Raw genomic sequence first — 21,193 nt, forward strand, 5'->3', positions numbered from 1 at the left:
GGTTCGGCTGGGCTCGCTCCGCGTGGCTGAGTTCGGCTGGGCTCGGCTGGGCTCGGCTCTGCGTGGCTGAGTTCGGCTGGGCTCGGCTCCTCTCGGCTCCGCGTGGCTGGGCTCGGCTCTGCGTGGCTGAGTTCGGCTGGGCTCGCTCCGCGTGGCTGAGTTCGGCTGGGCTCGGCTCTGCGTGGCTGAGTTCGGCTGGGCTCGGCTCCTCTCGGCTCCGCGTGGCTGGGCTCGGCTCTGCGTGGCTGAGTTCGGCTGGGCTCGGCTCCTCTCGGCTCCGCGTGGCTGGGCTCGGCTCTGCGTGGCTGGGTTCGGCTGGGCTCGGCTCCGCGTGGCTGAGTTGGGCTGGGCTCGGTTCTGCTTTGCTGAGTTCGGCTGGGCTCGGCTCCTCTCGGCTCTGCGTGGCTGGGTTCGGCTGGGCTCGGCCCGCTCTCCGCTCGGTTCGGCTGGGCTCGCGGGGCTGGGCAGGGCTTGGCCCCGCTCGGCCCCGCTCGGCAGGGCTCGGCTCGGCCCTCCTGGGTCCGGCCCCGGGGAAGTGACGCGGCGAGGGCGGGGCCGGGCCGAGGAGCAGCCGCCGCCGCCGCCTGGGCCGGGAAGCGATGTAGGATCTGCCCGGCCGTCCCCGCCTCGCCCGGCCCTCGCCCCCGGGCCGCCCGCCGCCGCCGCCATGAAGAAGCAGTTCAACCGCATGAAGCAGCTGGCCAACCAGACCGTGGGCAGGCGAGTGCGCGCCGGCGGGGGCGGCGGGGGCGGCGGGGGGCGGGACGGCGGGCCCCGGGCTCGGAACCGGGCCGCGGCCCCGCCCGGGTGCAGCGGGGCCCGGGGCTGCGCCACGCCGCGGCCTGAGCGCGGGCTCGGCCCTCCGCCTGCACCGGACCTCGGCCTCCCCGCGGCCGGGTCCCCGCCCATTGTCCAGCCCGAGCATCGCCCTCGGGATCCGGCCGCCCGGGCGGACGCGGCGCTGGCGGGCTTGGGGGGCGGCGAGCCAGCCCTCCTGGGGCGCCCCGCGCGAGCGATCCCTTCCCCCGCGATTGCACGGTGCTAGCGGCCGGCCGAAGGGTCCCGGGAGCCCGGGACTTGCTTGGCGAAGGTCGGAGTGCCCGCGTGAGGGGCTGGAGAGTGGTCCTGTCTCCAAACGCGGGGCCCAGGGGACCGGCTGCGCCAGGTTCTTGACATTTGGAAACTTGGGATTGGGAGAACAGGGTGTGGGGGCGCTTCGCTCCAGTTAAAACCACGAGACTTTCTCACCTGGGAGGTGGAAACACATACTTGGGATGTTTCTGGTGTTTCCCCGGTTCCTGCTTTATTGCCTGGCGAGAAGCGTGGGTTTTTAAATGAAGGGATAGCGAGTGTGAACGGTCAGGCCTTTGGCCAGGAATGATGGGTGCTTTTGAGAGTGTCTGTAGGTAATCGTCATGTGCCGTCTTATCTGGAGCAAATATTTCAAGGTCTTACGGGGCAGCAAGCTGTACTGGACCAACTATTTATTCTGCGAAGAGATGGGGATTTTTCAACAGTTCTTACTTTTTTTTTCTTTTTTTAATAACAGTTAAGGGGAGTTTGGTTTGGTCGAAGCACGTGAGACACTTTTTTATGTGTGAAAATACTTTTACTTCCTCTTTAGTGTTCTAAAGTTGCTTTTTACAGCGTTTCGTTTCCCTCAACTTTTTGCTTAGATTTTTTTTTCTTTTGTTTGTTTGATTTTTAAAATTCCTTACCATATCATCTTGGTGTGCGGTTGTCCTATTTCCAGAATGAATCCCTTCCTGGAAAGCCCAGGCTTGTCTACTTTTTTCTGTCATTTGTAGGGAAATTGAAGAAGTAAAGATCCGAGGATAGATAGGAAGGGAGCCCAACAGTCACGGGAGGGGGCTAATGTTTCAAGCAAGAAACATAAGAATTTATCATTCCTTGTGATTTCTGTACCCCTCTTAGGGTTCTCAGCAACATATATGATGGAACCAGTTTTTAGTGAGTGCCAAGATATATTTGTTAGTTGGTTACTTGGGTCTGTTTTTGCATTGTGTCAGGCTAGGGGCTTTTTATATACAAAGTTTGGGGCGTTTTCTATCTCAGAAGCCATTTAGCGTCTGAACCCTGCAGTTCATTTGCAGGGTCTTGTGGGCTCCTGCTTCTCTTAGCCTCCCTTCCCACTTCTACGTTCCAGCCATGTGGTCTGCTTTCAGTTTCCAAAGCAAACTGTTTTCTTACCTATTAGCTGTTCCCTGGAACTCTTATAAGCCTCTTCCACCACACCTTCCCCAAAGATACCTCCCACTTCTTCTTCAGGTGCCCCTGTGCCTCTGGAAGGTCCCTCAAGGTTCTAACATAGAATGCATGGCCTTCTGGGTGTTCCCAGAATCCTGCTTTCCTTCCTTCCTTTTTTTTTTTTTTTTTTTTTTTGGTGGTACTGAGGGTAGAACCCAGGGGTTTTTCTACCTCTGGGTTATACTCCCAGACCTATTTTATACTTTGGAAACAGGGTCTCACTAAGTTGCTGAGAGCCTCACTAAGTAGCTGAGGCTGGCTTCGAACCTGTGCGATCCTCCTGTCTCAGCCTCCCAAGCGCAGGGATTAACAATAGTGTGCCACCACGCCTGGCAGAATCCTGCTTTTCTCTCCCTCTCTCTTGTGGTTCTGGGGATTGAAACTAAAGGCATTCTACCTCTTAAGCTACACCCCCAGCACTATGTTATTTGAAACAGGGTCTTGGGCTAGGTTGCTGAGACTCTTACTGCTTGGTAAGGCCGTCCTTGAACCTTTGAACCTGTGATCCTCCTGTCTTAGCCTCCCAAGTACTGGGATTGTAGGTGTACGTGTGTACGCTAACATGCCCAGCTGACCACTGCACCTCTGTCATTGAATTGTGTCTTTACTCGCCTGAGTTCTCTGTTAGACCAAATACCACGAGAGTTCTCGCCATGCATGTCTCCCTTGACTGCCAGGCTTGGCTATGGCAGATGATTAATCGTGGTGCTTAGTTCCAGGATTCTGGTTCTTACGAGATTGCTCGGTGCTGCCGGCCCGAGGATGGGAAAATGTGGACTGTGTAAAGTCGATGGTGATTCACACTGGGACTGTAATTCTGAGCCTGACCTTTGACTCTGTTTGAAAATCTTTATTGCTTAGATGCCAGTGGGAGCTGAGCTATTAAGGGTGTGGCAGTTATGCACCCAAAGTCAGAACATCTGTTTTTGCCGGGGGACCTATTGCCTCTTTGTTGTTGATTTCCTAGATATTTATAATTTTTTTCCTTCTTAAATAATCAGAAAGGACCAGAGGGAAAATGGAGGCAGGAGAGAGCCTAGAATTTTTACTGCATGGAAGCATCTGGTTGGTGGGTACCAGAAGCAGAAATCTGGGTGAATTGGGGTGAATTGATGAAACCCCAAAAAGATTTCTTCCCCTCTGTGGTTTGGATGGAGAAAAAAGTCATATCCATGACTGGCATGCCCACTGCGCATTGGCGTATCAGTTTATAGGGTTGTAGGTGGTGCCCTGTAATGGGTTTGCTCCTGCAGGATGCCGTCCTTGGGAGTATCCCCATGGTGGGGTTCTGTGACACTAACAAGTGGAGAATTAGTAATGCCTGGAAGGAATGAGTCCTCCTGATGCAGTTCACTGGCAGAGGGCGGGTGAGTCTCTTTGAGAAAACAGGCAAGGACTCTGAGGTGATCTCAAGACGCGGGTGTCCCCAAGGAGAGAAGCAGGAAGATTCTTTTTGTCCACCTGCCTTTTGGGGAGCCATACCTTCACGAGACTGCGCCCCCAGGTGCAAGGGATTTAAGAATGAAAGGTTTCTGCCCTGAAGCTGCTCAAGAGATGTGTGGAGGAGATAGGCAAACCAAGAGTAATTATATGCATGAGATAAGTGTTTATAGAGGAGGCCAGTGCTACTGGACGGAGGGAGGAGGGAGCTAAAGCTTCTCAGAAAATAAAATGTGCGTAGAGCCTTCGTTTTTTTTCTGTCAAGTACTTTTTTGTTTTCTAATACGGAGGATTGAACATGAGAGAGTTCTACCGCTGAACTACACTCCCAGACTTTTTAATTTTTTTTTTTTTTGGTGGTACTGGGGTTCCTGGAAGCCCTTCTACCTCCGGGCTACACTCCCAGACCTATTTTTTATATATATATATTTTTTATTTGGAAACAGGATCTCTTAACCCAGCGAGGCTGGCTTTGAACCTGCACGAGCCTCCTGTCTCCACCTCCCAAGCGCAGGGAATACAAGCGTGCGCCACCATGCCCGGCTTAATTTTTTGTTTTTGAAACAGGATCTCACTAGGTTGTGGAAGAGACTTGCTAAATTACTGAAGCTGTCCTCAAATCTGCGATCCTCTTGTCCCAGCCTCCCAAGTTCTTTCAGTTTTTTCTTGTAATGATCAATCCGCTTTTGGTTGTAAGAAAACCCAATTCCAGGTGGCGGAGCAAAGAGAGGAATTCATTGACATGCGTGGTAGCAGAAGAGTCCAGGAATAGAGTGGGTTTTTATTTGGCTGAACCCAAGGTTTGTGCTCATTAGACAGTCTCTGTTCACAGGGACCCCCCACCCCACTTCCATTTTCTTCCGTACAAGTCCCAGAGGGGAAGAATACTTTGTGACTGTGGCCAGAGTCCCAGGGGTTGGCTCTGTGTGCTTCTGGGTCACATGCCTTTCCCTGAAGATGAAATGGAGTCAGCCCCACCCTGGCTGTGTGGACTCAGACTGAAGGAGTGCTGGTTCCCCAGGGTAAACTGGGGTGCTGTTATCTGCAGGAGGAAGAAGGGTGCCAGTTAGGCAAGCAAGAAACGTCCCCTTGAGCCTCTTATAGTCATGCTGTACTATAAAGGAAAAGAGACATTTTGATTCCTTTTTTATTATTATTATTTTGGTATTGCGGATTGGCCTGGGGCATCCTAACGCCAAGCTACACCCCTAGCCCATTTTGTTTTGAAACAGGGTCTCACTCGGTTGCTCAGTCTTGCTATGTTGCTGAGGCTGTCCTTGAACCGGACATCCTTCTGTCTCAGCCTCCCAGGCACTGGACTCACAGGCGTGGTTCATCATGCCCAGCGTGCTCTGATTCTTGGAAACCCTTAGATGCAGATAACCCAGTGGACACTGATGGTTCTTTGGGGAGGTGTATGCTAGGATGCGGAGCTTGAAGTTATGAGATGCAGGAGTCTAGAAGAGAAATCACAAGGAAGCAACTATGAGGGCGTGGTCCTTGGGCTCTGGGAGGGAGCGCTTCATTTTGCTCCTCTCATTGGCTGTCCATTTTGCCAGGATCAAAGCTTCTCCTTGGAGGTCCGAGTGCTTTTCCAGGTAGTTGTGTTAGGTAAGTCTAAGTTACAGACCCAAATGCCTGGAGGGCCAGGCTAGTAAAATAGAGGAGCGACTTAGCCCGGGTGAGGCCTGCAGGGGACCAGGAGGGCCTGGTCCTGCAGTGGGCTCTGAGTGGAAGTGTGGGCCCGGTGTGGCCCAACCCTTGAGGTTTTCAAACAAATCTTGAGATGCAGATTTCAGTGGATATTAGATGATATTTAATTCAAGTTAGTCAATCACCATGACACTACACGGGGCTACTCAGAATACTTTGAGGCCAGATGTGGCCCGTGGGTCACCAGTTGGCAGCTGCTTAGCTAGAAGGAGCTGAACGTTAACAGTCCCTGTTTTTTTTTTTTTTAATTATTATTAGTTTTTGCACATCCTTACCCTGTTATCACTGCGTTCTTAGTTCCTTGGATTTGTTGAAAGAGCTCATCCTTCCCTTGACTGAAATCTTTAAGAAGTTTGATAGTAATTAATATTTCTCCCACACCCGGGATACTAGAGATTGAACCCAGGGGTATTCTACTGCTGAACTACACCCCCAGCCCGGTTTCTTTTTTCTTTTTTTTTTTTTTGGAAACAGGGTCATGCTAAGTTGTTGAGGCTGGCCTTAAACCTGAGAACTCACTTTTTCAGTCTCTCAACTACTAGGATTATAGGCATGTGCCACCATACCTGGTGAAATATCAACACTTTTTTGGTGGTTTAGTTTACAAAATTCAGTGCTAGATAGCCCACCTGGTCTGCTTCTCATCTACAGGCGAATATTATTTCTGTTTTTATAAAGAATGACTTCCCAAGTTTATACAGCCACAAAGTACAGAAACAGGACTTGGGTCCTACATATTTATTTATTTATTTAGTGTGTGTGTGTGTGTGTGTGTGTGTGTGTGTGTGTGGTACTGCGGGTGGAACCCAGGGGCTTTTCTACCTCTGGGCTATACTCCCAGACCAATTTTATATTTTATTTGGAAACAGGGTCTCACTAAGTTATGGAGAGTCTCACCAAGTAGCTGAGGCTGGCTTCGAACCTGTGCGATCCTCCTGTCTCAGCCTCCCAAGCGCGGGGATTACCAGCGTGTGCCAGCACGCTTGGCTTCACACATACTTTCTGACTCCAGAAACAGGGTTACTTTTTCACTAGGAAAGTGTAATATTGACAGACTTATATAACGTCTTCTCTGCTTCTTAAGCGACTGGGCAAGGTGTTTTCATAGGGTATCTCACTGCATTCTCAAGGCCTCCCTCAGGGGAAATGTTAGAATTCCTGATTTAATGGTTAGGAAATTGGGGACCAAAGAGTTCATGGAGCTAGTCAGTGACAGGGCTGTGGCTCCAAGCCTAGGTTCCTTCCTTTCTTCCTTTTTTATTTTTATTTATTTATTTATTTATTTTGGTATTGAGGATTGAACCCAGGGACTTTGATCTCTGAGTTACATCCCAATCCACTTTTATATATTTTATCTCGAAACAGGGTCTTAATAAGTTGCCAAGGATGTCACAAAGTTGCTGAGGCTGGCCTCCAACCTGTGCTCCTCCTATCTCAGCCTCCCAAGTACTGGGATTACAGGAGTCCACCACTGAGCTCAGCCACACACACGGCTTCTCTCCCAGCAGCACCCCCACATTTCGCACTGAGTCCATCTGCCCATCTCAGAGCAGCCCCTGGTGCCACCATGAATACATCTGTTCTCCCTTGAGACAGTGCCTACATTTGGCTGTGGCAGACCGTGTGCTTAGGTGGCCGCAGCAGCTCTGCCTCCCTCACCTGCAACGCCGAGGTGTCCCTGGTGCTGATTTCCGCGCTTCTCTCTCTGGGCAAACTCTGAGCAGTGCTTGGGAGAAAGCAGCGTTGACAGTGCCTTGCCCCAAGCCAAGTAGATTCCATCCAGCTGCTGCCCCGGGCGGGCAGCGTCCAAGGAAGCCTCGTATCTCTGCAGCTTCTTCCCAGGCTCCTTTTCCGAGGCCTTGCTAGGTGGTTTATATGTTGTGAAAGTCGAGAATATCAAACAGGTTGTTTACAGGTGCATGAAGATCCATCCTCACTGGGGAAAAGAGGGAGCCGGGAAAGGATGTGTGGACTTGGCTGTGATGGCAGCGTACCATCTCCTGAGGAGTTCCCCTCCTGGCAGAGGCTGCCAGGCCGGGTTTGCGTGGTAGCAGAGGGCCCTAGAATCCATATGTGCGCCACGTTATTCTATTTTGTTTCTCCCATGTAGGTAGATGTCATGGTAATGAATCCAGTACAAATCCATTCAAATGTGTGCCTGCTTGATGGGTATTTCCCTTTTTCTTTTCCTATCTTCCCATCTCAGCCTCCCGAATGCTGGGATTATAAGCGTGCACCACTACGCCTGGCTTCCAGCCCTATTTTTTATTCTTTATTTTATTTATTTATTTTTGTGGTGCTGGGGATTGAACCCATCGTCATTATATTTTCAGTCTATACCCCCAGCCCAATTTTTTATTTATTATTATTTTTTCTTGGTGGTACTGGGGTTCCTAGAAGCCCTTCTACCTCCGGGCTACACTCTCAGACCTATTTTTACATTTTTATTTTGGAAACAGGGTCTCCTAAGCCAGTGCGCTCGGCTGGCTTCGAACCTGCGCGATCCTCCTGTCTCTGCCTCCCAAGTGCGGGGATTACAAGTGTGTGCCACCACGCCTGGCTCCAATTTTTTATTCTGAAACAGGGCCTCACTAAGTAGCTGAGGCTGTCCACAAACCACAATTCTTCTGTCTCAGCCTCCCAAAAGCTGGGAGCACCAGGGGCCGGTGGGGACCGTGCTGAAGCCGGGACTGCGGCTGCATCTTAAGGGGAGAGTTCGGCTATCACCCCTTGTGGCCCTGGTGAATGCGGGTGGGAATCTTCCCATTTTTAATGCTGCGCCAGATTGCTGATATCCACGAGAAGTTTCTTGTCATTTAAATGTTGGCAACTAAAAAGGAAAAAACAAATCTTCTGCGTAGGCCAAAGAAAACATATCTGCAAGTTTTATCCTGGTCCTGGGCTGCCTGCTTTGACCTCCAGCTTGGAGACAAATGCCTGTGGTATGAAAATTGTCGGTGCTGGTGGTAATGAATTGCTCCTTGAGATAGGGATGGTATGTTTATGTGTCATTACTTTCTGTGTGTGTGTATGTGGTGTGGAGGGTTGAACCCAGGGGCTGCACCTACCTCTGAACTATATTCCCAGCCCTATTTTTTGTTATTTTAATTTTTTAAATTTTGAAACAGGGTCTTGCCAAGTTGCACAAGGCCTCACTAAATTGCTGCGGCTGGCTGCGAACCTGTGATCCTCCTGTCTTAGCTTCCCAAGCACTGGGATTACAGGGTGTGCCACCATGCAAGAGTTGATGGGTACTTTATTTTAGAACTGCTTGGTTTTCTTTCTTGCTTTTAGGAAATTTTCTTTTTCATCTACAAATTGAATAATTTAAAGTTGTTTACCTTGGAAAAGGAAACGGAAGCCCGAAGCCCATGCTGGGTGATCTGGTGCGCACCTATAATCCCAGGGAGGCTAAGAAAGGAGAATCGCAGGTTTGCAGCCAGCTTTAGCAATATAGTGAGACTCTCAGCAACCAGTTAAGGTCCTGTCTCAAAACAAAAATTAAAAAGATCTGGGGGAGCCGGGCGTGGTGGCGCACACCTGTAATCCCAGCATTTGGGAGGCTGAGACCAGAGGATCACGGTTCATGAACAGCCTCAGCTACTTAGTGAGGCACTCCGTAATTTGTGAGACCCTGTTTCAAAAATAAAGAATAAAAAATAGGGCAGGGGGTGTAGCTTGGAGGTCAGATGCTCTTGGGTTCCATCATTTGTAATCCCAGTACTTGGGAGGCTATGATGGGAGGATCTCGAGTTGGCGGCCTCAGCAACTTAGCAAGGTTGTCCGCAACTTATGAAAACCCATTAAAAAAAAAATAGGTCTGGGAGTTTAGTTCAGAGGTAGAATGCCCCTGGGTTCAATCTCCAGTACCACAAAAAAGGGGAGAGGGCGGTCTGGGGGTGTGGCTCTGAGGTAAAATAAGATAAGGGGAAATAGATGACAATATCCCTACCTTTCCAGGGCCACAATGATCCTAAGTAATATTGCTGAACTGCCCTTGAACATTCCCTGGGTATCCTTGGGAAGCTGGTCCAGGAGCCCCAGGATACTAAAATCCTCAGATGCTCAGATTCTGTATATAAAATCACATAGTATTTGCACATGACCTATGGCCCATCTTTCTGTATGTTTTATTTATTTATTTATTTATTTTTTATGTTATTTCTGAAGTCTTTTTTTTAATTTATTTTTTATTGGTGCAATGTATTCATACATCATAGTGGTATAAAGAAAATACTTTTGTAGACATACATGCACATCTCGCCCAGTTAGCCCCTACCACGATCCCCACCCCATTCCCTCCCCATTCTGTATGTTTTAAATCATCTCATGGTTACTTAAAATAACTAATACAGTGTAAATATTATGTAAAAATTGTTACATGTTTTAGGGAATAATGACCAGAAAAAGTCTGTACATGTTGAGTATAGATGCGTTTTTTTTTTTTTTTCCTAAATATTTTAAATCTGTGGTTGGTAGAATCTGAAGATGTCCCATGGAAGGCCAACTGTATCCGTGCAGGAAAGCATCCTTGGTCTCCTCTCTTCCCAGCCTCTTCCCCTAGGTGACCACAGCCCATATCTCTCACCTCCTTGTTAGTAGCTCCCAGCTTTATGCCTCTAGCCCCGACATCTCTCCATCCCTAGCCTGATACTGCCATCTCTGAATCGAAGTCTCTGCTAAATGTCCTGCTGAAATTGAACTCATGCTCTTCATCCTCACATTGCCCTTACTTCTCTAGCCCGTGGGTCCCCAGACTTTTGCCTGTAGGCCAAGCCCAGTCCACCTTCTGTTTTGTAAAAGAGGTCGATTGGAACCGTGGAGTAGTGTCACCCAGTGACCTGGATGGCGGCGGAGCCCGCCCTGCTTAGCGTCTAGCCCTTTGTAAGAAGTTTGCTGACCCTCACTGAGGGCATCGAAAGCCACCGCACCCCTGCCACCTGTCAGATCCATTTCTCCTCCTCGTTCTTTGTAACCAGGCTGTCCCCACAACCGTCCTGTTCTGCCTCTTCCTTACCCTGGACTTGGCCTCTACTTCTTTTCTTTTTATTTTTTTGCAGTACTGGGGATGGAACCCAGGGGCATCCTGCCTCTGAACTACACCCTGAACCCTATTTTTTATTCTCTACTTTGAAACAGGGTCTCACTCAGTTGTGGAGGGCCTCACAAAGTAGCCGAGGCTGGCTGTGAACATGCGATCCTCCTGTCTCAGCCTCCCAAGTACCGGGATTGCAAGCGCGCACCACCACGCCCGGCAGCGTCTGCTCCTTGACGGCCATCCTTTCTGCTCCTTAGTCAGCCTCTCCTCCTTCTCACCTGGACTAGAAACTGTCTCCCCGCCGGCTTTGCAAGCTTAAACTGGATTTTATCCTTTTCTGTTGGACTTCTAGCTTTGCCTTCCCTTCTACTAAAAAGGGCCACACACCATTTTATTGGTCATAGCTGTTCCCTTCTAAATCATGTTTTTTCTGATGAATTCTCGGTAGTTTGCAATCACTACATGTACAGACAATTCCTATTTATATAGCCATAGCATTTCCCAATTGCCTCCTAAGTTGATGACACTGTCATTCCATTGACAATGCAGAAAGCAGGGTTGTACTATGATGTCTGTACATCATTATGCACGACAGAGGGGATGTCCTGTCTCCCTCTTACCTTAGTAACATTAGCTGTTGTCTTTAAAAATGTCACTGCTAGCCAGGCGCATGCACTTGTAATCTCAATACTTGGGAGGCTGAGACAGGAAGATCACAGGTTCGAGGCCAGTCTCAGCGATTTAGTGAGGCCTTCTGCAACTTGGTGAGACCCTGTTCTAAAATAAAAAATAAAATAGGGCTGGGGGTGTAGCTCAGAGGTAGGAAACTCTTGGGTTCAATTCTCAGTACCACCAAGAAAATAAAAATTGCCACGAGCTACTGTTTAAATTTCACCGGCTAAGATCAAGGTGGCTGTGTCTGTATATTTACAGTTCCTTATCTGAGCTTTCTGAACGTGTTATTTGTTTATTTGATTGTCTGGTTGTTCATTTATCAGTTCATTTCAACAAATGGATGCTGAAAACCTGCTCTGTACTAGTGGCTGTTGAAACTATAACCAATTCCTGAGAACTTGAGTGGGAGGCAGACAGGGAAAGACATGACTTGAATGTAATCAGTGCACCTCGGCTAGTAGGTCTTAGATGTTGTTAGTGAAATATGCCATTTCTGGATGAATTAATGTATTTTTTGGTGGTACTGGGAATGGAATCCAGGGGCATTCTACATTCGAGCTACACCCCCCTGTCCTATTTTTTATTCTTTTATTTTTTGAAACAGGATCTCACTAAGTTGTAAAGGGCCTCACTAAGTAGCTGAGGCTATCCTCGAACCACGATCCTCCTGTCTCAGCCTCCCAAATGCTGGGATTACAAGCATGCGCCACCATGCCCGCCTTGAATAAATATATTTTAATATAAACAAGTTGAGATCTTTTTCTCAGAGGCATTATTTAAAGAGTATAGTGGCGGAAACTTGAAAAAAACACATTCTTTTTTTTTGGGGGGGTACTAGGGATTGAACCCAGGGACATTCCACCTCTAAGCAACACCCTCAGCGCCATTTTATTATTTATTTATTTATTTATTTATTTATTTATTTATTTTGGTGGTACTGGAGTTCCTGGAAGCCCTTCTACCTCTGGGCTACACTCCCAGACCTATTTTATATATATTTTTTGAAACAGGGTCTCTTACGCCAGCGCGGCTGGCTTCGAACCTGCGCGATCCTCCTGTCTCCACCTCCCAAGCGCGGGGATTACAAGCGTGCGCCACCACGCCCGGCTTATCTTTTATTTTTGAAAAACAGGGTGTTGCTAAGTGGCTGAGGGCCACACTAAGTTGCTGAGGCTGGCTTTGAACCTGTGATCCTCCCGTCTCAGCCTCCCAAGCACTGGGATTACAGGCATGTGCCACCATGCCCAGCTTAAGAAACTGTCTTTTGAGTAGGTAGAGAGCCTAAGAGTAGCAAATGGAAGCAGGGGCCTGATTGGCATGAGAACACTATTCGGTCTATTTCAGCTTTCATGGTTATCAGACCTGATTTCCTTGGTCAGGATATTTTGTTACTTGCAGCATATTGATTTTTTTTTTTTTTTTTTTTGGCATCGACTGCTTCTCTTTTCTTTTTTCTTAGATATTTCTCTCCTTTCTCAGTTTTTCTTTCTTCCCTATCAGAGGTGCCTTTTGGTCTAGCAGTCAATTCGATCTCTCCTTTAATGTTTCATTAGCATTTCTTCTGTAGTTCCTCAGTGTTCTTCCAAGTGGCTCAGTGAAAGGCGGGCTTCCTAACGAGTTTAAATCCTGAGTTGTTGATTAGTAAACAGGTGCTCAGACGACTGCAAATGGTTATATAAATAAGTGTGTAGAAATGCATGGAGATCCGATCAGCTACCTGTCACCCGTCAGTGGGAACATTTATAAATCAACCGGGTTCTGTTTCCCGTGGTCATTGGATACTTGCAATGGATGTGCCGGAGCAGCCGCTTGAAACCAAGCCCAGCTCGACCTTGGGGAACTCTACCCAAGTGTTTCTACATCACTAGATATGGGGGTGCCAGGGTCAAGGGCACGTGGGCACGGCCCGGGGGCTCTGCCGTGTGCTGGGGTTCAGATGGGGCTTCTCTGGACTTGTAGCCCTTGAACAATTGTGATAAAGGCAGGCAGAGCTAGCAGGTGACAGAGAATTTCAACAGAGCAGAAATACTCTTAAGGAAACCTAACACTCTAAGTGTTTTGTTTTTTAATGTTTTTTTTTTCTCTAAAGTAGAAAAGATGACCATATCTGATTCTTAGCAGAAGAACAACTCTCTTTGGCTTTTTTCTTTTTTTTTTTCTTTCTTTTTTTTTTTTGGCACTGAGCATTGAACTCGGGGCATGCTATGTCTGAGCTACAATCCCTATTTTACTTTTTATTTTGAAACAGTCTTCCTAAGTTGCTGAGGTTGGTCAGTCCTGCCTCATCCTCCCAAGGACTGAGATTACAAGTGTGTGCTTCCAGGCCCATCTATTTGTTTTTAAGTCCAGAGTGACGATGGTATTTCAATTCACATTAAATTCTCGGGATGCATTTCCACCCCATGGAAGGTGTAAATTGATTTTTCAGAGCTTTCAAATGCTTTTGAATCAGCACTCTGATTTTCTGTACCTGATTTACTGATATTTTGTAGTAACTAAACTGACCTTATTTTCCCCCAAACAGATACTTTTGTTGTATACTAAAAATTGCATTTCTTACAATGCAACTTTTAAAAAAAATTTCATTATATTATTTATCTTTGCTTAAAATCATTTTATTTTACTTTATTTTATTTTTTGGTACTGGTGATTGAACCCAGAGGCATTCTATGTCTGGGCTATACCCCCTTACCCCCAGCCTTTTTTTTTTTTTTTTTTTTTTTTTGAAACTGGGTCATGCTAGGTTGCAGAGTCTTGCTATGTTGCTGAGGCTGTCCTGGAACCTGCGATCCTTCTGTCTCAGCCTCCCAAGCACTGGGATTACAGGCATGTGCCACTATGCCTAGCTTGAAATCATTTTAATACTCTTACTGCTTTTGTATTTTTCATGTGCCGGAGTTAATAATATTTCCCAAACAATCCCAAAATGGCAGGGGGAAAAAAAATGACCTCCCATGACCAGGAACACAGCCTTCTGGAAATGGGTAGTTTTATCTGTTTATTTTTTGTCTAGAGTGCTTGAACCAGCACTCTACCATTTCACTACATCCTCAGCCTTATTGGGTTTTTGAGACAGAGTCTCAAACATGTGATCCTCCTGCCCCAGCCTCACAATGAGCTGGGATTACAGGCGTGCAGGACTGCGCCCGGTGAGACCAGCAATATTGGCTGGCTTTTGTCCTCAGCTGCAGAAGCCTGTTCCAGTGTTGGAGAGGGATCATGGTGTGCAGACTGTTGCTGTGGGATTTGGGGAGCCCTGATATCCAGACGGTTGAGAAAGGGAAGATGGTGCTTTAGGAAGAGACACGTTGCAGCCTGTGCAGTTAAGATGGGGAGATGGAGGAAAGAAAACTAGTAAGAAAGGAAGCCCTCGCACTAGTCTAAGATGCGGTGACAGCTGACGTGATGGCCCTGGGGACTGATTGAAAGAACACTTAGCACTCGAATGTTCAGGCTCAAGACTAGAGAAAAGGAAGAGCTGAGGTTTAGGCTAGGGCTGGATATCATTTCCTGAAATAGGTAATACAATAATTCTTCACTTTTCATTGTTCTCTAGTGCCCCTCCCTTTTGGTATACACCCCGAACCCTTTTTATTTATTTATTTATTTATTTTTATTTAAAAACAGGGTCTGGCTAGGTTGCTGAGAGTCTTACTACTTGCTGAGGCTTTCCTCGAACCTGCGATCTTCCTGTCTCAGCCTCCCAAGTACTGGGATTACAGGTGTGCACCACTGTGTCCGGCCTCCTCTCCCTCTCCCTCTCCCTCTCCCTCTCCCTCTCCCTCTCCCTCTCCCTCTCCCTCTCCCTCTCCCTCTCTCTCTCTCTCTCTCTCTCTCTCTCTCTCTCTCTCTTTTGTGGTACTGGGGTACCTGGAAGCCCTTCTACCTCCAGGCTACACTCCCAGACCTATTTTATACTTTTTTATATTTGGAAACAGGGTCTCTTAAGCCAGCGTGTCTGGCTTCGAACCTGCGCAATCCTCCTGTCTCCGCCTCCCAAGCACCGGGATTACAAACGTGGGCTACCACGCCCGGCCCAGCCTCTTTTTTAAAATATATAATCCTAGCTGGGCATGGTGGTGCACACCTGTAATCCCAGCACTGGGAGGCGGAGACAGGAAGTTCGCAGGTTCAAGGCCAGCCTCAGCTACTTAGTGAGGCCCTGCTTCAAAATAAAGAATAAAATATAGGGCTGAAGGCATAGCTCAGAGGTTGAATGCCCCTGGGTTCAATCGCCAGTACCGCGAAAAAAAATATGTTATATATCTAATATAACATATATATTTCTACTTTTGGCCTGCTGTTTTGCTGTGTCCTGTCTCATAGCTTTATGGCCCAGGGTGGGGACATACATGAGCATCAATGCTACACTATTTTAATAACCATTGGTTTATAATAGATTTTTAACTTGATATGACTGGTCTCCTTCAAATGATCTTTTTCTTTTTTTCTATTTTTTATCTAAAAATGAATAGTGGTATATCTTCTAGCTTCCAGAATAATTCTCTTAAATTTATTTATTTATTTTTTTGTGGTACCGGAAATAGAACCCAGGGGCATTCTACCTCTGAACTTCACTCCCAGCCCAATTCTTTATTTTGAAACAGGGTCTCACTAAGTCACAGAGAGCCTCACAAGTTGCTGAGGTTGGCTGCGAATCCGCGGTCCTCCTGTCTCAGCTTCCCAAGTACTAGGATTACTCTTAAGGTTTTGATTGGTTTGGGACTCATTCATTAAAATAACATTTATTAAGCTGGGTGTGGTGGTGCATACCTATAATTTCAACACTTGGGAGGCTGAGACAGGAAGGTCAAAGGTTCAAGAGTAGCCTCGGCAATTTAGTGAGATTCTCAGCAACCTAGAGAGACCCTGTTTCAAAACAAAACCAAAAAAAAAAAAAAAAAGTGCTGGAAATGTAACTACTGATTTCAATCCCCAGTACCCCCCCCCCACACACACCAAAATAAATTATTGGGTGCCTGCTCTAGGGTAGGCCCAGTGGATACAACGTGATGGCCAAGTAATTCTGTGATCAGCGTCGGGGAGCTAGCGGGGATTGTGAGACCCCGGGGGAGAGCAGGATCGCTCATGCCTGCAACACCAGCTCAGCACTGCTCTTTGTGCCCATAAACTTTCCTATACTTCCCAAGCATTTTCTCCTGAGAACAAGGTCTAAGTGCCTTTGTGGGTTAACGTGGGTGACGCTAATGTTCTGTGTATGTTTAATTACTTAACTAGTTACAACTGATTGTTTTATTACCTCTTTGGCTTATCTCTGTATATACTATTATTTGTGTTATGTTTCTGTGTCTCCTCCCTCCTCCTTCCCTTCTTCTCTCTCCCTCTTTTTCCTTTTTTTTTCCTTTTTTTTTTTTTTTAAGAGACAGTCTTACTATGTAGCCCAGACTGGCCTTGATCTCCTGGGCTTACATGAGCATCTCACTCGAGCTTTCTGAGTATCTGGGACTATAGGAATGCCCCACTGTGACGGAATTAATTAATTAATTAATTAATTATTTTGCAGGTCTGGGGATGGAACCCAGAGGCATTTGACCTCCGAGCTACACCCCCGCCCAATTTTTTTATTCTTTATTTTGAAACAGGGTCTCACTGAGTTGTGAGGGCCTAAGTAGCTGAGGCTGTCCGTGAACCGCGATCCTCCGGTCTCAGCCTCCCAAATACTGGGATTACAGATGTGCACCACCATACCCAGCTTGACTGAATTTTTTAAAATGTCCTTCAACAATTTCTTTTCCATCCCTTATTTAATTCAGTAGACTCCAAAAATAAAGTATAGTTGTGTAACTCTTTGCAGTAATACTGTATAAAAGACATATAGTTCCACTCTTATTGGGCATTCCCAAAACATAAGTAATGGTTAAGCCCTAATAAAATGTGAGTGTCATAATGTGTATAATTTTATGTGGAAATCTGCAAGCATCTTTCCCCCCTTTTTTTTGAGCCACACACCTCTGAAAGGATGTGATAGTTGAGCCTTTATTCTGTATCTTCATAAGGTTGGCAGGTGGTTGTAAGTGCAGGATGCTGACTCTGTAGTTGTTCAGTGATATGGAGAAAACAGTTGCCGTGCACGTTAGACTTAGGAGTTGTTGGATGAGAAAGCTGAGAAGTGGTGAGAGGACTTTTAAATGAAGGATACGTGGCAGTACATCGTTACTTTAAAAGAAGTGTTCAACAGGTCACAAGGTATTGGACTTAATTGCAGAAAATGAATCTTAGGGCAGCCTTTAGGAATAGAAACTTTGCTGTCTGTAGATTTAGGTGGGAGTTCAAATAACCCTCTGGCCAGAGAAAAAGCATCCACACAGAAAGAGCTGCCTGTCATTTCATGGGCTTCAGAGACATCCTCTGGCCCACCTCAGCTTTGCAAGGCTGCTGGTTACCTGAGAGACGCTGAGAGCCACTGTACAGAAGTGTCGGTAGAGATGTGCACCTTGCGTGTGTGTGTGTGTGTGTGTGTGTGTGTGTGTGTGTGTGTGTGTGTATGCGCGTGCCCTCTTCTGCTAGTCTCCAAAACACACGCTCAAGCTCTAAATGAGAACCTCCCAGCTGGGCCTGGTGGTGCACTCTTCTAATCCTAGTACTTGGGAGGCTGAGACAGGAGGATCACGGGTTCGCAGCCAGCCTCAGCAGCTTAGTGAGGCCCTCTGCAGCTTAGTGAGACCCTGTTTCAAAAGCAAAGAATAAAATCAGGCTGAGGATGCAGCTCAGAGGTAAAATGTCCCTGAGTTCCATTCCTAGTACCACAAAAGCAAAGCAAAATAAGTGAGACCCCCCCCCTCCCAAGCAGAAACATGTTTTCCTCTGTGATGGTATTTCATGATCATCAAATTACTTTTCCTTCAGAGTTGACTTTTTTGATGTTTAGTTATATTTTTTGTTTTAGTTTAAATGAGGGCTCAAAAACTTCACACTGTCTTCAGGTACTGAACTTGAGTGTGAGGAGGTGAGTGTTCTCTCCCCCCCCCCCCCACACGTGCTAAGCACCAGCTTTCTCTCTGACATGGGCCCAGCTGGCCTTTGTGCTGCGTTCTCATTTATAAAAACGGGCTCCTGGCACTGCAGGGGAACAAGCCCAGCTATGTTAGAGAAGTTGACACGTGATAAGGAGGCGTCATAAGACTGTGAGGAAAGCGTGTGAGACAGCAGGTAGGAAAAAGGTTAGATCTCACCTCAGCACCACAGGCTAAGGTAAATTCCAGATGGATTGAAGAGCTTCTACAGGGCTGGGATGTCGCTCAGGGTTGGAGCAATTGCTTATTGAGTGCAAGGCCCTGGATTCTATCCCCAGCCCTACAAAAACAAAACCCAAAAAGAAATAGAAGAAAATCTGGCTTATTATGGAAAGTACTTTGTGGTTTGGCATAAAAGCACAGAGAAAGAACAATACAAGGTAACCTGTGGATTCCTTCCTTCCTTCCTTCCTTCCTTCCTTCCTTTCTTTTTAGGTATTAGGGATTGAACCCAAGGGCATTTTATATCTGAACTATACCCCCAGCTCTTTGTAATTTTTTATTTTGAAATAGGGTCAGTTGCTGAAGCTGGCCTTGAACTTGCAATCCTCTTGTCTCAGCCTCCCAAGTACTGAATTGTAGGCATGTACCACTATGTCTGGCTTTAACCTGTAGATTTCACCAATAGTTAAACTCTGGGCTGAGGTTGTACCTGCATGGTAGAACACTTGCCTGCATGTATGAGGCCCTTGGTTCCATCCCGAGCCCCACCTTCCCACAAATTCAACTTATGTATTTATGTATGTATGTATACATACGTATGTGTGTGTGTATAGTTAAAAATGTATTGAATGACTAATTGGATAAAACTGACAGCTTCCGCAACAAAAGATTGATATCCTTTGTGTATCTAGCTCTCAATGTAAAGACTGCCCCCTAAAGTCAGGCATGATGGTGGTGCATGCCTGTAGTCCCAGTATTGGGGAGTCTGAGACCGGAGGGTTGCAGGTTCAAGGCCAGCCCCAGCAACTTGTGAGACTCAGCATCTTAGCAAGACCCTGTTTCAAAGTAATTTTTTTTAAGGGCTGAGAGGTATAGGCCCTGTGTTCAATCCTCAGTACCACAAACACACATAAAAACACCCCCTAATGAGCAGATACCATGAACAGAAAGCACACAGATGAAATACAAATGACCAGGAAATATATGAGGTAATTTTCAAAATTACAAGTCCTTTAAGAAATGCAAAGCTTCACGGTCCCATTTTTCACTTAAATGAGCACAGTGGCCATCTTGAGAGTGGTGAGAAAGGCCGTGTCAGATGTACCCTGTGGTCGGAGTGAGTTTATTCCTTCCCAAGAAGAAATTTGCCATCGCGTTGTAAGAACCACTCTGAAGTCTCTCCTGACTCCATCAGCCGTCTGATGGGATCTCTGCTGCTTTCAAGATTCCTCGCGCCCAGGCTTCCTTCCTTCCCCCTCCTTCTCTGGCCAGAGATAGTCAGGCCAGTTCTTCTTGGACATCATTTCTAAAAGCAGTTCACCTCTTCCGTAGGATGGACTTCCTGGCTTGTCTCCAGTACCTGGGATGCAGGGTGTGGCCAGAACGACCCTGGCCAGGGCCTCCCAGCTGGGCGGGCCTTTCCACACTGCCTTGTGGTCCTCTGCCAGGCCTCCGTCCCTCCACACACAGACCTCCACTTTCCTCAAAGCTGCTCCACCCTGCCCCAGACACACCCACTCGCCTTGGATGACCTGGCTCCTAATTTCCAGAGAAAACCGATTATGTCGCTGTGGTCTCATGGTCAGCCTTGCCAGCCTCTGTGCTAGTCGTCCCGCCTCTTGACCAAGGCCGGCCCTCCAGCCGGGACCACTCCAGGGAGCTTGGCCTCCAGGGCCTCCCTTTCTGCCTGCCTTCCCAGCCTTTCTCCACAGCCTCTGTCCTCTCAGTTGCCAGCATGACTTGGCTTTCAAGGGACTTGGCTTCTCCATTCCGTCAGCGTCCTGCATCTTGGCTTTTAATACCCCAGGGCTAAGCCCAGAGCAGACACCCAGTAAATAAATACCAGCTTAATAAGTGAGCCCCAAACCCATCAAAATCCTAAGTGGAGTTTTCTAGAAACTAGAAAGGAAGTGATGCCAATATTCACTTTTAGACAAAAAGAGTGAAAAGATAACTGAAGAATGGGCATTGGAGGGTAAAGATGGTTTTTTCCCTCCCAAGCAATAACCGGGCATCTTGGTTCCAGAACCCGCTCTCTCCTGTCCCCTCCTCTCCGCCCTCTCTGCCTCGGCGGCACTTTTAGTCAGGTGCTTGTCCTCCCTCCTGGCTTCTTCCCTTCCCTGCATTGGCTCTCCAGTCATCGTCTTCCAGAGTCTTCTGTCCTTCCCAGTCATCCTCTACAGTAGCTGCATTCTGAGTGAAGTCCGGGACACCCGCACTTGCTGTAATACCGACAACCCTGCTCGGCGTCTCCAGTCTGGAGCCACTTCTCTGCCTCAGAACCGTGGAGTGGAAACCACCCTAGACATGTCCACCAGGTGTTCAGCGGGTCCCTAATCTCAGCACTTCCAGGCCTGACCTCGTTCACCACACCCTCAGACCCTCCAGATCCTTCTCAGGGTGAGGGATGCTAGCCAGTGGCCAGCTGGGCACTCGAGCTAGACGCCAGTCATCCAGGTCTCCGCCCTCGCTCCCCAGGTCATGGAGGCCTGTTCACTGCATCTTTAGGATCGCCATGCCTCCCTCCTCGACGTGCCTGCTGGTCCACGCGAGCCCGCTCTCCTTCTTCCCTGGATCTCCTATCTCTTGATGTTCTCCTCCCTGGCTCCCTAGCCTCCAGTACAGCGTCCCTTTCACGTCTTCTAGACTAGTCAGAGAGTCCTTTCCAAAGCCACAGTTGTGATTGTGAGTGTGAAGGTGTATCGGATGTTATGAGGTGCCAGGCACTATTCCAAGTTCTAGGCACATACTGACTTATTTTATACCCAGGAAGCCTGTGAAATTATTACTGCATCATTACCTTTCCTAGGTAAAAGAACAGAAGCACTTAGCCAGGCATGGTGGCACACACCTTTTTTTTTTT

The 21,193-nt window shown here is 47.5% G+C and overlaps 1 protein-coding gene across 4 annotated transcripts in view; it reads left to right on the top strand.

Moving 5' to 3' along the window:
- Positions 1 to 667: 667 nt before the first annotated feature.
- Positions 668 to 21,193, top strand: part of ARHGAP17 (Rho GTPase activating protein 17) — a gene marked incomplete at both ends in the record, with an annotated part of 98,705 nt that continues 78,179 nt past the window's right edge. For all 4 annotated transcript variants that reach the window (XM_080704459.1, XM_080704458.1, XM_080704460.1 and 1 more), the window contains one exon: positions 668 to 720. In XM_080704459.1, the coding sequence (XP_080560585.1) occupies positions 668 to 720 (53 nt within the window). The remainder of the gene's footprint in view (positions 721 to 21,193) is intronic.

The sequence above is a fragment of the Muscardinus avellanarius genome (assembly GCF_963383645.1).
Source record: "Muscardinus avellanarius genome assembly, chromosome: 10".
NCBI lineage: Eukaryota > Metazoa > Chordata > Mammalia > Rodentia > Gliridae > Muscardinus > Muscardinus avellanarius.